This window comes from Aulostomus chinensis, chromosome 18 (genome assembly GCF_037954235.1).
Source record: "Aulostomus chinensis isolate RoL2024-O1b breed Wild chromosome 18, RoL_Achi_v1.0, whole genome shotgun sequence".
NCBI classification, from domain to species: Eukaryota; Metazoa; Chordata; class Actinopteri; order Syngnathiformes; family Aulostomidae; genus Aulostomus; species Aulostomus chinensis.
The window spans coordinates 18,400,819-18,417,508 of NC_141337.1; the positions used below are offsets into that span (position 1 = coordinate 18,400,819).

The following is a 16,690-nucleotide window of genomic DNA, read 5'->3' on the forward strand; positions in this document are numbered from 1 at the left end:
TGATAATACAGATCTACTATTAATGTAGCCAAAAACATCTTGACATTTTTTTTCCAAATAGGAGGGATGTATTATCTATATTTGTCATTATTCACTCTTTTACATGGCAGCCTTTTGCCAGAACAAAGGATTTCATTTTATATAATTTGTTTTTGCTCTTTCAACAGGAAACTTTGTTTTATAGTTTTTTTGTGTGTGTGTGTTTGTGTTAGATCCTTCTCTGGGTTGTCCCTCACACACTGCAGTCACTTCCGAGTGTGTAGACATTCACTAACTGATGACATCCTATTTCTGTCCGTGATCTCAGCTGCGAAATGTCATCAACATCCCAAAACTGAATCAGAATACTAAAACACCCTCAGGATTTCATTTGCAAGCATGTGAGCAGATGATATTACATTATTTATAGCAGTGAAGCTCTGATTTCTCTTCTCTGTTTTTCGACTTTCCATCATGATTCCAATGTGCCACTCTGGTCCCTGTCTCTGCTCTGATGTCACCATTTCCCCTTGCCCTTTCTCCTATCTGATCTTTAATAACCTGTGGTTATCAATGGAGAATTGGGATGGTCTCCGGCCATGTTTAGCTCCTTGTGGAGTGGAGACGAACATCTTAACAGCCTTTTTAACATAGTTACTCTTGACATTTTTGTTAATGTTGGCGCTGCTTATAATGGAACACGTCAGCTAGTTGCCATGCAAACGGTTAAACATTTTATCTTACCACCCACCCCTCGTTTCCTTAAATATCACCTTTCCAACCGCCAAAAGATGCCTGTTTTACTCACGAAAGGTCCCAGTGCTGATAGGGGCGGCAAGACAAAACTGAATTCCAGCACACACACACACACACACACACACACAGATTGGTGAACACAAATGGCTAGTCAGCTCTGTGGGGTTGCAGGCTCATGAATGCCTATCTGGCAGCTGGTTCAACAGCACAGCAATGAGTAATACAGTTGAGCAGTTTAGTCACTCAGCGGTTCCAAATGGTCAAACTTTCTGTTGGCCAATTGTGAAAACAATAGCTATCCATGATAGGCAATTCATCAACAACTGCAGTAAGAACATTGTTAAATAGCACAACAATGTCAAAACGTCTGAATGTCTGATATGTTTAGCTGTGGCAGGCAGCCAGTCGGTCAACAGGTGTGTGCTCAGGCACTGTCAGCATGTGACAAAACACGCCACTTAATGGAAACGTCAGCTCAACTGTAAGGTAAAAAGTCTCCTCCTAAGGTTTGAGAGGTGGTACCCATGACCACATCTAAAATATAACAGAAGAAAACAAAGGGAGTCAGAGCAGAGCACATTTTCAGAAAAGTGCTGGCCATGGAATGTCAAATGAACGACTCCAAGGATCGTTAAGGTGCACCTCATCAACGCAGAAATGTATAGAGTGATGCCAAGTTATACATTCCAGTCAACAAAATCCCATTTAATAATCCAAACAAAGTCATCAGCAAATCCCAGGCTATTCTTGTAATGTGTACATTTGTTATGAGGGAAAACCATAATGCAATGTAAATGAAGCCATAATATTTTTTTGGAAAGAAGTGAGACAAACATGAAACAAAGTTAATTACACACAAACGCTGTGGTTTGAAAATGTTGCTTCTCAAGAAGAAGAAAAAATACGAGTGTCTCCTAGAATTCAGCCAAGTGGCTGGTTGGAGAAGGAGTTCATTTCCAACACTGATGGACAGAGTCACACTGAAAAGTGCCTGATCTATGAGCCAAATGTCTGTAAATACTCAGCCTACCATTAAGCCTTTTGCTGCTGACACTCACCGTTACAGTTTGGTAAAAAAATTGTTAAACATCCAGTTTTGGAGCTTATTAGAGACAGAAACCTGCTCTATAGTTACCATGGGATGTTTTGGGTTTAGTGAAGGCGCTCTGTTTTCTTCTATTCTACAAATTTATGTTAACAATAGAAGTTTTTCATGTAAGGCAGTTTTGTGTTCACTCTGGCTTGACATGGATTTCTTCCAAGCTTGTAAATAGGTCAATCACAGACCCCCAGTAAATACTTAAAACTTTGCCTTTGACTAATTCCACACCCGATGTGAAGTGAAATCGGTTATTCTTATCAAAACTACTTCTCTGAGATTAATTTGTGTCTCATAAGTGCATTTAGCAGCTTCAAAGTGACAGTTAAACTCTGCAGGTTTCCACAGACCACAACTCTCCCCAGATTACACCAACAGTTTGCTACTTCCACTGTCTGGGAATGTGAATGAGCTCTGTCTGTAACACACAAACACACATGCGCACGCGCACGCACACACACACACACACACACACACACACACACACTTAGCGCTTTGTTCTTCTGTTTTTACGCATAGCTCTTTATTCTGCCGTGATGTTTCGCCTTTTATGAGAAAGCTGGCCTTAGTCTGTGTGTGTGTAACCCTAACCATATATAAAAGATGAGATGAGCAGCTCACTGGGTTTCTTTCTGTGTGAAGTGGTTGCCTTGGAGCCAGAATTTTCACTGCATTCAGTTGCATTTTTGGAGTTCTTTCATGAAGCAAATTGTGAGCAGTAGCAGCAAGGTGGGAAAAAAATGTGTTACATCCAGTTTGTATGGACCCCAAGGTTTTGACAGTCTATCAACCTAACTTTGCTGTTTTTGAAACACCGTTTTTTTGGACAGTTGTGTCTTTATGTCTTCAGTTGGCAAAATACTTCTGTGTATTTCGAGAATCAAATGTATAAGCAGAGAGTTTATACTGCAGTAATACTCAAATTTGTACTCATTTCATACTTACAGTTGGCTTATCTGTATGAGTTAAAATTAAAACAACAGTATTGCTGCGGCCCGCTAATTGTAAATGGACTTGTAAGGATCTACCCACAAAGTATGGTTTCAGTTTAGGATGTGGACTATTTTTTTTTTTGGAAGGGTGCAGTTTTAAGTGCTTAAACTTTTTCACTCTGGAGCCCAAATGAGAAATTGTTTTCCACTCTCAGAAACTGAAGGTAGTAGGTTACAGGTTACCTATTTTCAGTCATTGTTTAAATTAAAATGCCATTTTCTGCCTGTTTTAGTTAATTAAATGCAAATTACTTATATTTTCCTAAGCACAGCAAATTCTTGTTTTTTTCCTCTATGCGGCTGTTTGCAAAAGGTCAAATGAGGTCGATAATGGGGGTTATTGTGGAAATGATTTGAGCTTTCGTGGAGATGGAGGGAATGCTCTGGAATGCAAAGAATTAGGGTTTGTTTAATCCTCTTGGGGGAAAATTATTAGCAGCAAAGGGAACCCTGCTGTGCGGGACAGACCCATCTCATACTGTGGGAGCTTAAAATGAAATCGAACACTCATGATTTCAATCAAAAACTTGGTGCAATTTTTTTCACTTGAAAATATGTACTTTTAGTAAGACTTAACAAAAATGTATAAATTGATAAATAAATAATAACAGTTAGTAATGCGTAGTTAGTAATATTGTGCTTATGGCGTTCACAAACTTTACAGGTTACCTCAAAGATGGAAAGAGGAGCTGGATAGGTTGGGGTGAGTTAGTGGGGTTAGGGGCCACATGTTCCCCACCTTTCAAGAAGGGTCTTAAAGAGCATCTATTAATGATTAATTAAGCTAAAGTAAAGCATATTCAGCACTTTTATAACTAAGTATCTACTAACAGTTGCAACTAACCACTGACGTGAAGGTAATAAGAATTAGTTGACCTATTTTGGATTGCCGTTTAAATGATGATTTTCTGCCTGTTTTAGTTAAATACCATGCACCCTCATAGGAAAGTAGCACCGTGTTTTGAGGAAGGATACACGATAATGTTGATACGTCATCAGTGTCGGCAGATATTTGTTAAAAAAAAAAATCGGTATGTCATATGGTAGGACATTTGTGTCAGTCCAGTTCTGTCCAAGTTTCTTCCTCTTTGTGCATCATCAGTGTTAAAGAAACAAAAATAAATATATAATTCATAGGCTTTTCTATTATTTTAATAAAGAAATATGCGTTTCCATTATGTTTGCATTTCAGCAACAAGACGTGAGTAACTTATTAAATTGTTTTTAATATCAACATCTTTAAGTGTCTTCCAAATCATTCAGAAAATATCAACATGTTGCAAAAAATTCCAATATTGTGGATTCCAAATTTTCAGTCTCTTGAGTTTTTGATTTTACAAATGAATGAAGTTAAAATGATCGTTTTTTTTTTATTTTTTACCCACCTGCGCTGATCCTGTAGTCGAAGTGAGACATTTCATCCTTCAGTGAGCTTGGCTGACACTGCGGCCATTTGTATTCCAACTGTGGTCAACTCTAAAACATGATGAACGGATGACCCTGCATATTTCCATTTCACATTTGCATCCCCGTTGGCTGAGTTGTTATTGAGGGAAAAAAAACAGGGCAGTAAGAGGTTCTGATGAGGTGATCAAATCAAAAACATCTGTCCCTGTTGGAAAATGATTGTTTCCTGTAAGACCTGACTCTTTAGAGCTCTTTTGTGGTCTCAGTAATCTGGCTTCGGCCCAATCATGCAGAGTTTAAATGGACGAAAAAGGGAAATGAGAGAAGCAGAGAAAGGCGGGAAGTACAAAAGATGACAAGATTTAGTGAGGCAGTAATGAGCTACCGGAAGAGAAGGACATGTTCCGTTTGATTGACCTACGCCTGGCCAGCATGGCATCCAAGGTAAATATGACCCGGCAGTTGGTTGCCGTGGGGATCTAGGAAGCAGCAGCTGCCAAGAGAGCCAAAATGGATGCATGTACCCCCCCCCCCCCCCCATCCACTCAACCGCAGGTGGTGTCAAACGGTTGCACAGGAATTTTGCAAGCAAATTGAGATATAAATATAGATACTTACAGCAAGATGATACTTAATAATAATAAAACTTAAAAAAAAATTAATTCCAGACTGCAGCTCATTTTGAAACAAACACACTGACTGGATTAGATTTTTTGTCTGTAGCTGAATGGAAGCTCAATATCATGGATGTGATGCCCTCCGCTGAGCGACAGGACTTCTCCAATATAACTCTGTGTGCTCTCTATTTTATGATTCAGGATGTGTTTTTTTATGGGGGGTGGGGTGGGGGTTGGGGGGGGTTGGGGGTATGTGTTCTGGCAAGTAAATTGTCTATCAAAAAAGAATGAAATCATAAAGCAAAAAATTGTCCATCACAGTAAGAGAAGGATGTCTACTGGAGTATGAGGTCAGATATACAGTAAGACCTGCCTCAGAGGTTAGTGGAGGAAGTAGAGGTCTGATGAGATGTAGAACTAAAGGAGGTGCACAAGTGTGTGTGAGTGTGTGTGTGTGTGTGTGTGTGCGTGTGTGTGTGTGTGAGAGAGAGAGAGAGAGAGGGAAGTGGCCTCATTTCTTTTCAGTTCTGTTAAATATAGGAATGTAGAGGTGTTCCCAAATTTGCCGTGAGTGTGTGTGTGTGTGTGTATTAGTATATGTTTTCCTAATAATTTATTCTGCATTTCTCTTCCATCAGTGCTAACTGAGAGTCATTTTTTTAACTTTAGGTTTAGTTTTTAGGGTATGCAAATGGCAAGTTTCATCCCAATACGATATTATATTGTTTCTTTGAACAAGGAAACAATATTAAAAATAAGCCACAGTGTAATGTAAATTTGATTTGATTCAGGCACCTGGGATCAGTTTGAGACAGTATTTACCAATGAACACAATTGATAAAAATACGTATTATCAACTCACAAAATGCATGAAAAAATGGACTCATCATTTATACCCGAGGACAAATGCAACAATGTGATCAGGAATCTCAAATGGAATGAAAAACTTTCTATTCTTTGGAAGGGGAATAGAATAATGCTCACTGCAGGGATGTGGAAAAGGTGCATGCTCTGGGAATTTTAGTTCAAAGGTGCAGGTGTTGGAAGGCGCGTCATGATATGGAGCAGTATTCAGATTTTGTATTGATTTCATTGGATCCACAGTCAGTTTTATATACTTCACATGCATACTGAGCATAAAAGGACAATCTGCAATTTGATGTAAAATTCAATGAGAGTAATGGACAACAGATGCCTGTGAGCAAAACCTGGAATCAGCAAAAGACAGACCTTTTTGAGCTGAATTGAAAGCTTGTAGTCTCAAAAGTGCAGAATGAAATTCAGAAGATTCTGCTGCTTGCTTACTAACCTCTGAAACAGCCCGTGATGTTTCTGGTTTGAAATCCATCAACTTCAGGAAGCGGTACCTGTTCCACTGAGGCAATAACATCTTTCATTGACTTGTCAGAAACGGATTCCCCCAAACTGTGATGCCTTGTACTAGGAGCTTAATGTGCCAGCTGGCTGCCAGTGCTTGCATTTTGCCTGGACTCCATTGGGATTTTTCTCTCTTCTGCTGTTAATTTCCAATTAATACACATGGGTAACTGCCACTGGGTGCGCCACTTGCTCTCTTAGTTAGAGCTAATATTTCTCGTGCTTCAGCTGATCTCGCTCTCTCTCCCTCTCCCAGCTCAAACAGTAGTAAATTGATTCTATTAACTGTATTAAGTGCCTTTCTATCTTGGCAGTACCCAAAGCACTTTACAGTGTAATCTGATTCACCCATACACATGTACTGTTGGTAGAGGTTGCTATGCAAAGGGCCAACCCACTCATTAGGAGCAATTCATGTGTATCGTATTTCGTTGAAGGACACTTTCAAAAAGTCATCAAAAGAAGTGACGATCAAACCAGTGACCCTTAGGTTGCTAGACTGCCATGCTACCTCCGAGCTGTGCTGCTCCCTCCCCAATAAACCAGAGAGATTATCCAAAACAAAATGGTAATTCAGGCATGCTGGTGCAGTGGTCAGCACTGTGGCCTCACAGCAAGAAGGTTCTGGGTTCGAGCCCCAGCTCAGGCACGGGATCTTTCTGTGTGAGTCTGCATGTTCTCCCTGTTCCTGCGTGGGTTCTCTCTGGTACTCCAGCTTCCTCCCACAGTCCAAAGACATCAAGAGGGGACGAGGCTGATTGATACTCTAAATTGACTGTAGGTGTGACTGTGAGTGTGAATGGTTGTCTGTCTCTATGTGTTGGCCCTGCGATGGACTGGCGACCTGTCCAGGGTGAACCCCGCCTTTCCCCATAAGCCACAGGGATAGGCTCCAGCCACCGCGACCCTTCACAGGATAAGCTGAAGAAAATGGATGGATGGATGAACTTTCTTTTTTGAACTCTTTCCATTCATCTTTGAATGTATTTTCCCATTTCTTACAGACTTTTTTAAGGTGACATTTTTCTGTTGTCCAAAAATATTTAGCATGTTGACAACAAGACACTCTTAATATGACTGACTGGCAGACACGTGCTCATTTTCCCTGCAGATTTTTTTGTCCATGGAAGCATTTATTACCATTATTCAAATGATTGCTGCTTCTACCAGAGGGACAAATAAAAGCTCCTGTGGATCAGAGGCTCTTGGCGTAACTAGATAGGCATTCAAGTTGACCACAGTTCAGGTCATTTGTGACGCATTTGAAAGGAGCGCAGCTGTGCTCAGGGCGCAAATACAACATCACAATTTGTAACATATTTTTTCTGCTTCGATGCAGATTGCGATCAGGTGTTAATTTTAAAGGTGTGAGGTCACACTCGAAATCTCTTTTTAATCATTTTAAGCTGGTTTGGTGCTGAGAGGCTGCTCATTGAGCAAAATTTTGGTTCCCTGTTCCTGACGGGGTTAGGCAGTGTTGCAGGAATGCCTTTTTCCAGTTGGACCGGACATACAAGTTCTAATTCAAATCAACATTTGCTGTGATGATAGGCATCGTTTTTATTCCGGTAATTTGACTGTAAAACAGAGAGTCTAGAATGATTAAATTCAAAGTTCAAAGGATTCCTCATCACCAAGGGAGATCAAAAGTGTTTTAAGGAGGAGCTCGTTTATCATCACCACTATCAAAATAACATGAATATATTTGTTTTATTGATCACATTTGCACATAGCAATATGGTGTTTGAAAGGCTTTCAAAGAAAATACCCGGATATGTGTGTGTGTGTGTGTGTGTGTGTGTGTGTGTGTGTGTGTGTGTGTGTGTGTGTGTGTGTGTGTGTGTGTGTGTGAGTGGGTGGGTGTGTGTGTGTGTGTGTGTGAGAAGTGGCCTCATTCTTCTCAGTTGTGAAAAATATTGGAATGTAGAGGTGTTCCCAAATTTGTCCTTTACAGGAAATGAAAAATTTCCTTACTTCCTGCCACAGGAATGTCAGTTGAAGGGAAGCAGGAAAAATACCTCTTTGACAGACACAAGAAGAATTACTAAATTATACTAGAACAGCAGTCTATAGTATTCATGCCTCCACCAATGTGAAATGAAAAGGTGAATGATAAAAAAGAAAAAAAACCTTTGGTGATCGGATACAGAACAGAATCAACAGATGTTGATTATTTGCAACATCCCGTGCCATGTACATGAATATTTATATGCATTACCTGCTGTGTGGTTAAATGTTTATTGTGTTTCTTTCCTATTCAACTACAAATTTGGTGCAGACAACATATTATTGTACAATCTGATATCTTATCTCTCGTGTCTCCCGGCACCAAAGCACAAATAATAAATGCAGGCTTAGAATCAGCTTAGATGTGTTTTCTCTCACTTTGGGTAGTGACACTGTTGAAAAAGGAGCAAACCACCACACTTTGGAGTTAAAAATCTTCAAATTTTGTAATAATCTGGTGAGGTTCTAAAGGATGAATGGAGACAAGGCTGACAGATGGCAGTCTCAAAAGGTTTTTTGTCTTTTTTAAGTTTATAATGATATCAATAAAGAATCATCAATTAAACAGATCTGCCCCCACATCAAATGGATTCCTCCTTGGCTCACAATGATACATTTCTGTACTAAGGTTTATGAAAATTATTGTGAATTTTGCTGGAATCCTGTTAACTGATAGACTAACAGATTCGTGTGAAAACATAACTGTTACTTGGTGTTTTTCAGAGACTTTTGTTCATTTTTGTCAACTCTTGTGTCATGCTTATTTCTGCTTTGTCTCCATCCACTAAGATTGATGTGATTCTTGATAGTACACAAGCAGATTGTATAGCACAGGTCATCGTGCCTTTAGGGTTCAGTTACTGAGAGACTGTCTCTCCGTTACATGAGATATTAATCAGCAGCCTCTTTTGGATATCTAACATAAACCGATGAATGAGTGCTTGTGTGAGCATGATAAATAGAGAACGTGCATTTAATAAGCAATATTGTCACCTTCTTTGCCAGTCTTTTTTTTTTCTTGCCTAAAATAAACTATGATGTTTTGTCTCCAGTTTTTTGTGTGTTTTCTGTAAACTTGAAAAAAAAATGACTTGGGCACTTAATTTATGAAGGCGGCGATATGTGGCCGTGCAAATGTCCAAATCCCTTATTTTAACAGAATTTAATTTCACTAAGCTTTGTTGATGAGTAAGTCTGACAGCCAGTTTAGACCAAAGATTCACAACAACTGATGAAACGTGCAACTAAATTCTATATGCCATTACTGGAGTTGCTGCAAACTGGCTTTTAGGGCCATACATTTGTTCAATTTTATGTTCCTTTTCCTCAGATGAACTCTGAAATATTAATCAGAGTGAGGTGGAGTACATGTCAAACATTTTGACTTTATCTTTCCAACAAGTTGCTTGTTTGTGCAATGTTATAATGAGAAAAATCCTTTCTCTCTGGCTCTATAAACCCTCCGTACAGCCATGACCCCGTCTCTTAGATGATCGAGTCCCATGTATCAAGTGGAAGTCAATTAAACATCAGAATTTACACTTCCTAATGCTTGTTGGCGTACAAAACAAACCAGTTTATTAGCATTTTATTGCGTTATATTCCAACAGCCCCACCACAAAAGGCTGTTGTGTTTATTGTAAGAACATCTACTGCACGTCTGTCCGTCCTGGGTGAGGGATCCTCCTCTGTTGCTCACCCTGAGGTTTCTCAGATTTTTCCCTGTTAAAAGGGTTTTCTATGGAGTTTTTCCTCAGTCGATGTGAGGGTCTGAGGGCAGAGGATGTTGTTATGACGCCATGTGAAGCCCTTTGAGACAAACTGTTGGTGAAAACGGGCTCTACAAAGAAAATTGCCTTGCCTTGCCTTGCCTATTCTAGTTGTGAAGAAGAATCTGGTGTAAAAACGGTGACTATTTTTTTCTGTTTTCTCTCACCAGATCGAGAGGACCAATCAATTCTTTGCACGTGAGTATTGCCCATTTGAATCATAACAAAGAGAAAGATCATCACTACCAAGTTACCTGATATCCCGGCTGTTTCGTCTTATTAGACTAACCCCCTCTCCACCTCTGTTCATCTTTTATGCTGTTGTGTTTTATCCTATTGAAAGGCAGATTTCTTGTAGCTTTTTGCAGATGCAGCTTATGCAGCAGCTCTACCCAGTGTTAAGGGAGTTAGGTGTATGTTTGGATGGTTTCATGCCTTCATCTTCGATGGCAGAGAGAAATGAATTGCTGCACTTTCTTGAGGGCCTTTCAATTACTCAGAAATAGGTGTCTTGAGCACTCAAAGATATTTTTTCACTATACCAGCCACATCTATTTAATTTGTAGGTAATGGCAACTGATGGCTTACAGACTTCTAATGCGCATGTCCTTTGTTCAGCCATATGGTCAGAAATCCAAAACACTCTGATTTTAGCTAAAAGCAAATTGTAACACTTCTGGTTTGGCTGGTTCACGGTAGCACCAAGTGTGACCAGCTTGGGCATCCAGCCGATCCAACTTGCTCACACTCATCTGCGCTTTGTTCCCAGTAACACTGAACTGGAAGATTTATAGTTTATTATACTTTGTTTTAAGCTTGAAGTAAAGTGTTTGTGGTTTACTGAACATGGAGCTGGATAATGGAGACATGGATTATACCACACAAAGTGTCTGAGAGTTTGTAAACTGAATTTTTTTCTACAGCTGTGCTGTTGTTCGCCATCACAAACCATTTAGCTTCAAGCTAAATATATGTTGCTGGCTTTTTCTGCACTCTGGAGTCATAAAGAAGTGAAAAAATGTCCATCCATTTTCTACCGCTTATCCTGTTAAGGGTCGGGGGGGGGGGGGGCTGGAGCCTATCCCAGCAGCTTTTGGGCATGAGGAGGGGTTCACCCCAGACGGATTGCCAGTCCATCGCAGGGCCAACACATAGAGACAGACAACCATTCACACTCACAGCCATGCCTGTGGTCAATTTAGAGTATCAATCAGCCTCGTCCCCACTTTGCTCTTTGGACTGTGGGAGGAAGCCGGAGCACCGAGCCGGCACCACTGTGCCTCCTGAAAAAAGGTCCTTTAGAGCTCAATACATCTATTTGTTAGTACTTGAAAGACAGAATATACTTTTTGGTTGAAGTTTTTGCCCATTAACCCGAGTATTGAAGATCCCCTTTTATGGCACCAGCTAAATTGCTTCAGTACTTCTGAGTATGGAAAGATACCTCTCAATCCCTTGGAAGTATTGCTGTAAACACAAACACTAAAGAATTTTTTTTTTTTAAACAGCCTCGTGTTAAACTGAGTTAGACACCTCGAACGCACTATGGAGTAGAAGATGGAAGTTATCTTGCGGGGGTCACTGAGCCATGTGGGTCTGCCACACATTAAAATGCCACAAGTCTATTTATGTTGGCACAGGATCTTAAGTGGTTTGGAGGGATGTCTTCATAAAAGCAGACCTGCAGTCTTGAGTGGATGATCAAAATCTGGTGTTTACTTGTGTCCCTGTGTTTACTGTTGAATGGCCTGCAAATCTGCAATTTCTTTTTGGGATTATTGGCAAAAAATTACTTCATCTTTCCTTCTATCTGATCTTGTATACATTACCAAAGACATAATGAACCTTTAAATTGAGCTCCTAGATCACAATTATACAACCCAATGCACAGATCCGATCGAGTTGACCCCAGTGGGTTGTATGACAAAGATTTGAAACACATCATTGAAATGTAGCCTCAGCCTAATATCTGTGTGCTCTTCATATTCCAAAGAACAGAACAGGGAGTGGCTTGTGAGACTGAGGACTTGTAGAATCTCTCACTTCAGAGTTGTGGATACAATTGGACAGGATGGGAAGACAGGTTGTGAAAGAGTGATCAGCAGAGCAAGTGAAGCAGGAGACAGAGAGCCTTCACATGCTGCACATGACTCTGTAACCCCTACTGTTCACACCTTTTCTAGAAAGAATAAGAAGTTGGGAAAACAGTTTTACAAAAACCCTGTTTTAGAAATATTGTGACATGAGATTTTCTCACCTCTGTGAAATTATGAAACATCAAGCCTAACCAGTTGGATTAGTCACTTGACCTATATTGGCCTGCCTGCATCTCGCATTAAAGGACTTGCCCCTTAATTTCTAGTGTAGCATCTAAAACTGCAGTGGAGCTAATAGCCAGCTAGACTAAAGCCACTGGTATGTAGATACATGTAGTGCTGCTGGCCTGGTTTCAGAGCTTCTGTGGGACTTGAATGTGGGAGCTGTGGATTGCCCTGCCTGAACACAGCTATCATTAGAAACTGCCCAAAAGCAGAACCTGGAAATTTTGGAGACTGGCCCGCACAACCACAGGGTTCTCTAGTGAACCAGATGGATGGATTTAGAAAACAACAAATGGCCTGATGGTCATTTGCTCTCTCCTTTTCTCTTCCTGTCCCTTCAGTTCACTTCCTTGATGGCCATTCCATCACTCTACACCCTTTGGTCCTGAAATCCTACATCAGAGCGCTAACCACCCAAGTCAAACCCACCACTTAAAACCCTGGTGGAATCTTTTATTTATTCAAACATATTCAAACAAACAAACAAAAATAAATAAAATAGTTTAGGCAAAAAAAAAAGAAACATAAATCAAGTTGATTTGACAACTCTATAACAAAAATAATAGCCATTCCATGTTCAAAAGGGTTTAGGATGAAGTTAATAAAAATGTATGTAGTCCAACCCCTTTTTTTTACTATGTTTTTTTAGTTTATCAATCATAGCATGGAGAAAAAGAGAAGAAAAGAAAGCATATCAGCCAAACAAGGTGCATTGTTCATTGGTTATAAATTCACGTGACAATGTCCATCTTGTATCCATTCAGAAATTTGTTTGTAAAAATATGTTGGAACTTACTTAATGACATGCATGTTTTCATTTCTTCACTACCGCTGTTCCACAGATTGATTCCTTTTACTGATGTACAATGTGCAACGTGCATACCTGCTGCTTTTTAAACATACATAGTCCCCTGAGACTGTGGTTATTTCCCTCAATTGGAACAACTTTTGGGTGCTATCTGGTATCTGATGCTGCTTTGCTTTGTGCGTGAGTTGAATGGTTTTGAGGTCGACCAAATCCTTGAATTTTAGTGCTTTCAGTTTGATGAAGAGAGGGTTTGATGGTTTTCTGTAGGTGCTTTTGTTTATAATTCTTATTGGGTTTTTTCTTTTAAGTCTGAATATTGGATCCATGTCTTTGGCCCTTACATTGACACGCTCAGTCTGGCTTTTTTCCAAATGAGGAACCTTGTTTAACGCATGCTTTGATCTAGAAACCTAGAACTACTCGATCATCTTTTTTATCATTCAGATGACCCTCTCCTACCTGCAAATTTTCAAAATATATCAGGCAGGCTATTAATCAACACCAGCTGTGGATCCTATATCACAACTATCATTTGCGTCCTGCTACAGGCAGGATAAAGTTCCAAATTAAAATATCCCTGCTCACCTACAACACTCGTGATGATCCAGGTCCAATAGCTTCCAGAACTCTTGCAATTTGGTTAGGGTTAGGCAATGGGTGCGCAATTCATTTTATGCATTTGATATGAATGCTGCCTATTAATTGTTATGTATATGCTTTAATCCATTTTATTGAAAATTAGGGGTGGTTAATTAGCTCTTGGTGGTAATGAGAAATAAACCTCTTTTAAATGTGTTTATTTACACATTTTAGAGAGAAGGGGCAAAAGTGTGAATGAATGAAGAATGAATGAATGAGTATCCATTCTTCATTCAGTCACACTTTTGGTGCTTCTCTCTATCTATCTCTAAATTTCTGTGGTTTCCAATTGCTTTGTTTTCAGAGGTGAATCAGGCGCTGGCAAGACTGAGAATACGAAGAAGGTCATCCAGTACCTGGCCCACGTTGCCTCCTCACACAAAGGACGCAAAGACCACAACATTCCTGTGAGAGCATACATTTTTCCTTGGCCAAGCCTGGGCTTTCTGTGTTATTTCTCTCCTTTTCTGCACTCTCTTCTTGTATCATCCATCTTATCATCTTAAATACAAAACAATGCTGCTGTATTTGAATGTATTTTTCTCTTATCCTGCTTTAGTTACATGTAAAGTGCTATTAATCAACAGCTAACATCCTGCTTCAGTCAGTTTCCTGTGGCTTGTGTCTGACTGACATAAACCCTTCAAATCTTAACACTTACATTTGTTTATCCATAAAAAACAGCCAGAATCTCCCAAAGCGTTCAAGCTACAGGCAAGTGTCTCTCCCGCTGCCGGAAAGTGAGAGTGTGTGGTCAGTTGTGTGTATGTATGCATGTGTACAGTATGTGTGCATGGCCTTATCTCTCAATATCCGCTGCTTCTGACTTTAATGACCAGCAGACTAAGCTAAGCTTCTTTCATTGTGAGGCAGTTGTTTGTGCTGGCTGAGTCTCCCCACATGGATATTTGAAGCCCAGTCAATCTGCCATTAACCCAGCAGGCTCATGATAATAAAACTTCTAGATAGAGGGGAAATTATGTCTTAGCAGAAACACTGGTTAAGTATAAATCTGACATTGGAACAGTTCACATTAAAGTAAGACAACCAACAAAATGTGTTTTGCTGTTCAGGTACTCACAAATAGGTGTCTTAAACTCACAAAGACATTTTTCCCTCTTGCATGACTTCTTTTTTGAGTCCAAAATTCAGAGAGAGCCAGCCACATATACTTAGTTTGAAACTAACGGCATTCCACAGCCACCAACTACAAACAACAAAACTCTCCAGAAATGTTGGTTTACAAAACCCATTGTCCAGTCAAATCCACATCTTTTTTTTAATCTAGCCATATTCTCAGTAATTCATAAACACTTTGACTTGATCTTAGAACAAACAAACTAAAATATCAAATTTTTGACCCTCTTTCACATCAGCACCAATCACATCTAGCTGGCATATTCAATTTAACTGTGGGCTGCAGTCTATCCCAGCCAGCTTCGGGCAAGAGGCAAGGTTCACCCTGGACAGGTCGCCAGTCCGTCCCAGGGCCAACACATAGAGACAGACAACCATTCACACTCACAGCCACACCTAAAGTCAATTTAGAGTCACTGATTCAAGGTGCACTAAGCGTTGTTGTATGGTTTCAATGCGTTTTCATTTTTGTCTCAAATCGTAGGCGTCTCTCTTGATCTGCTAGCTGCCTGCCCCCTCAATACACTGTGAAAAAGTCCGGTCTCTGGAGTTAACACAGGGCTCACAAACGGCAAACAAGCACTGAGTGCGCAGGATGTGCACATAAACACAACAAACCACATTCCAGCCAATCACAGACAAGATGGTTGGGGATGGGAGGGGGTAGTGCCCGTGCATACGTTGGGGAATAAGCAGAGTCGATTGAGTAGTGTAGTAGCAAGCTGCTAGATAGCTGGACGGCGTCTAACAACTCAACACATGCATTTGGGGAAGTGCTGGAGGCACGACCACAGAAAAGACGCTCAGATGAATCTTTTATTTTGAATAACCGAATATCGTAAAGAGAGTGCAGAAAGACTTAAAATATGGATTTACTCACCGAACAGTTGGAGTTTGCTCACTCATCTTAGCGACGTTAGCGCAGCACAGATCCACTTTCGATGTGGATGCGCGTTCATGACTTTTCCAGAAACACGGGGGGAGGGGCGAGCTTGCTCTGTTTTTTGTTTGGAATTTACAGCGAACGTCAATGGAAGTGACGTCAGGCAACAACGCTTAGTGCACCTTTAACCTAACTTGCACATCTTTGGACTGTGGGAGGAAGTTGGAATACTCAGAGAGAACCAACATAGATGCAGGGAGAACATGCAAACTCCACACAGAAAAGCCCCGGTCTTGAACCAGGAAAACTGGTGAACACTGTGAGGTGAAAGTGCTAACCACTGCACCACTTTGCCGTCCAATCAAGTTTAACCAACTTTAACCAAATTGTCCAGCTTTATTGAACATCACATCACCATAACGGTTATAGTTACTTTTTAGCTCATTTTATAAGGGAGAGACAGGGAGAGAGAGAGAGAGAGAGAGAGAGAGAGAGAGAAAATCCACTTTTTCAGGAGGTGTTGCACTGAATAGTAGTTGTGCATTAACTTTCACCATTCCATTTAGCATCGGTTTGTGATTCATATGTCCATTTAACACAAAATCCCTGTGAAAGTCAGACCACAGCCACACTAAACACCTCCCCTTGAATGCTTTATGCCACATTTCAGTTTTTTTCATTATAGTGAGGAATGGTGATACTGCAAGCTCAAGTGTCAAAAGAAGATATCACATTTCTGTAATCAAATCATCAATATTTTCATGCATGCTGTTGATTGGTGATGTACTTTAGATGCATGTGTGTAGTTTGCTTTCAGTAGTTGAGATGGAATTTCTGAACTCTGCTACTCTAAAGTCTCAGATGTGATCATCATACTCAAATTATCAAGTCTTTCATTG

At 40.2% G+C, this 16,690-nt stretch overlaps 1 protein-coding gene across 4 annotated transcripts in view; it reads left to right on the forward strand.

Moving 5' to 3' along the window:
- Nucleotides 1-16,690, forward strand: part of LOC147245542 (myosin-10-like) — a 72,128-nt gene that overhangs the window by 27,705 nt on the left and 27,733 nt on the right. For 2 of the 4 annotated variants that reach the window (XM_086184844.1, XM_086184847.1), the window contains exons 4-6: nucleotides 10,174-10,201; nucleotides 14,076-14,178; nucleotides 14,456-14,485. In XM_086184844.1, the coding sequence (XP_086040970.1) occupies nucleotides 10,174-10,201; nucleotides 14,076-14,178; nucleotides 14,456-14,485 (161 nt within the window). The remainder of the gene's footprint in view (nucleotides 1-10,173; nucleotides 10,202-14,075; nucleotides 14,179-14,455; nucleotides 14,486-16,690) is intronic. The other 2 variants (XM_086184845.1, XM_086184848.1) reach the window with 1 other exon arrangement.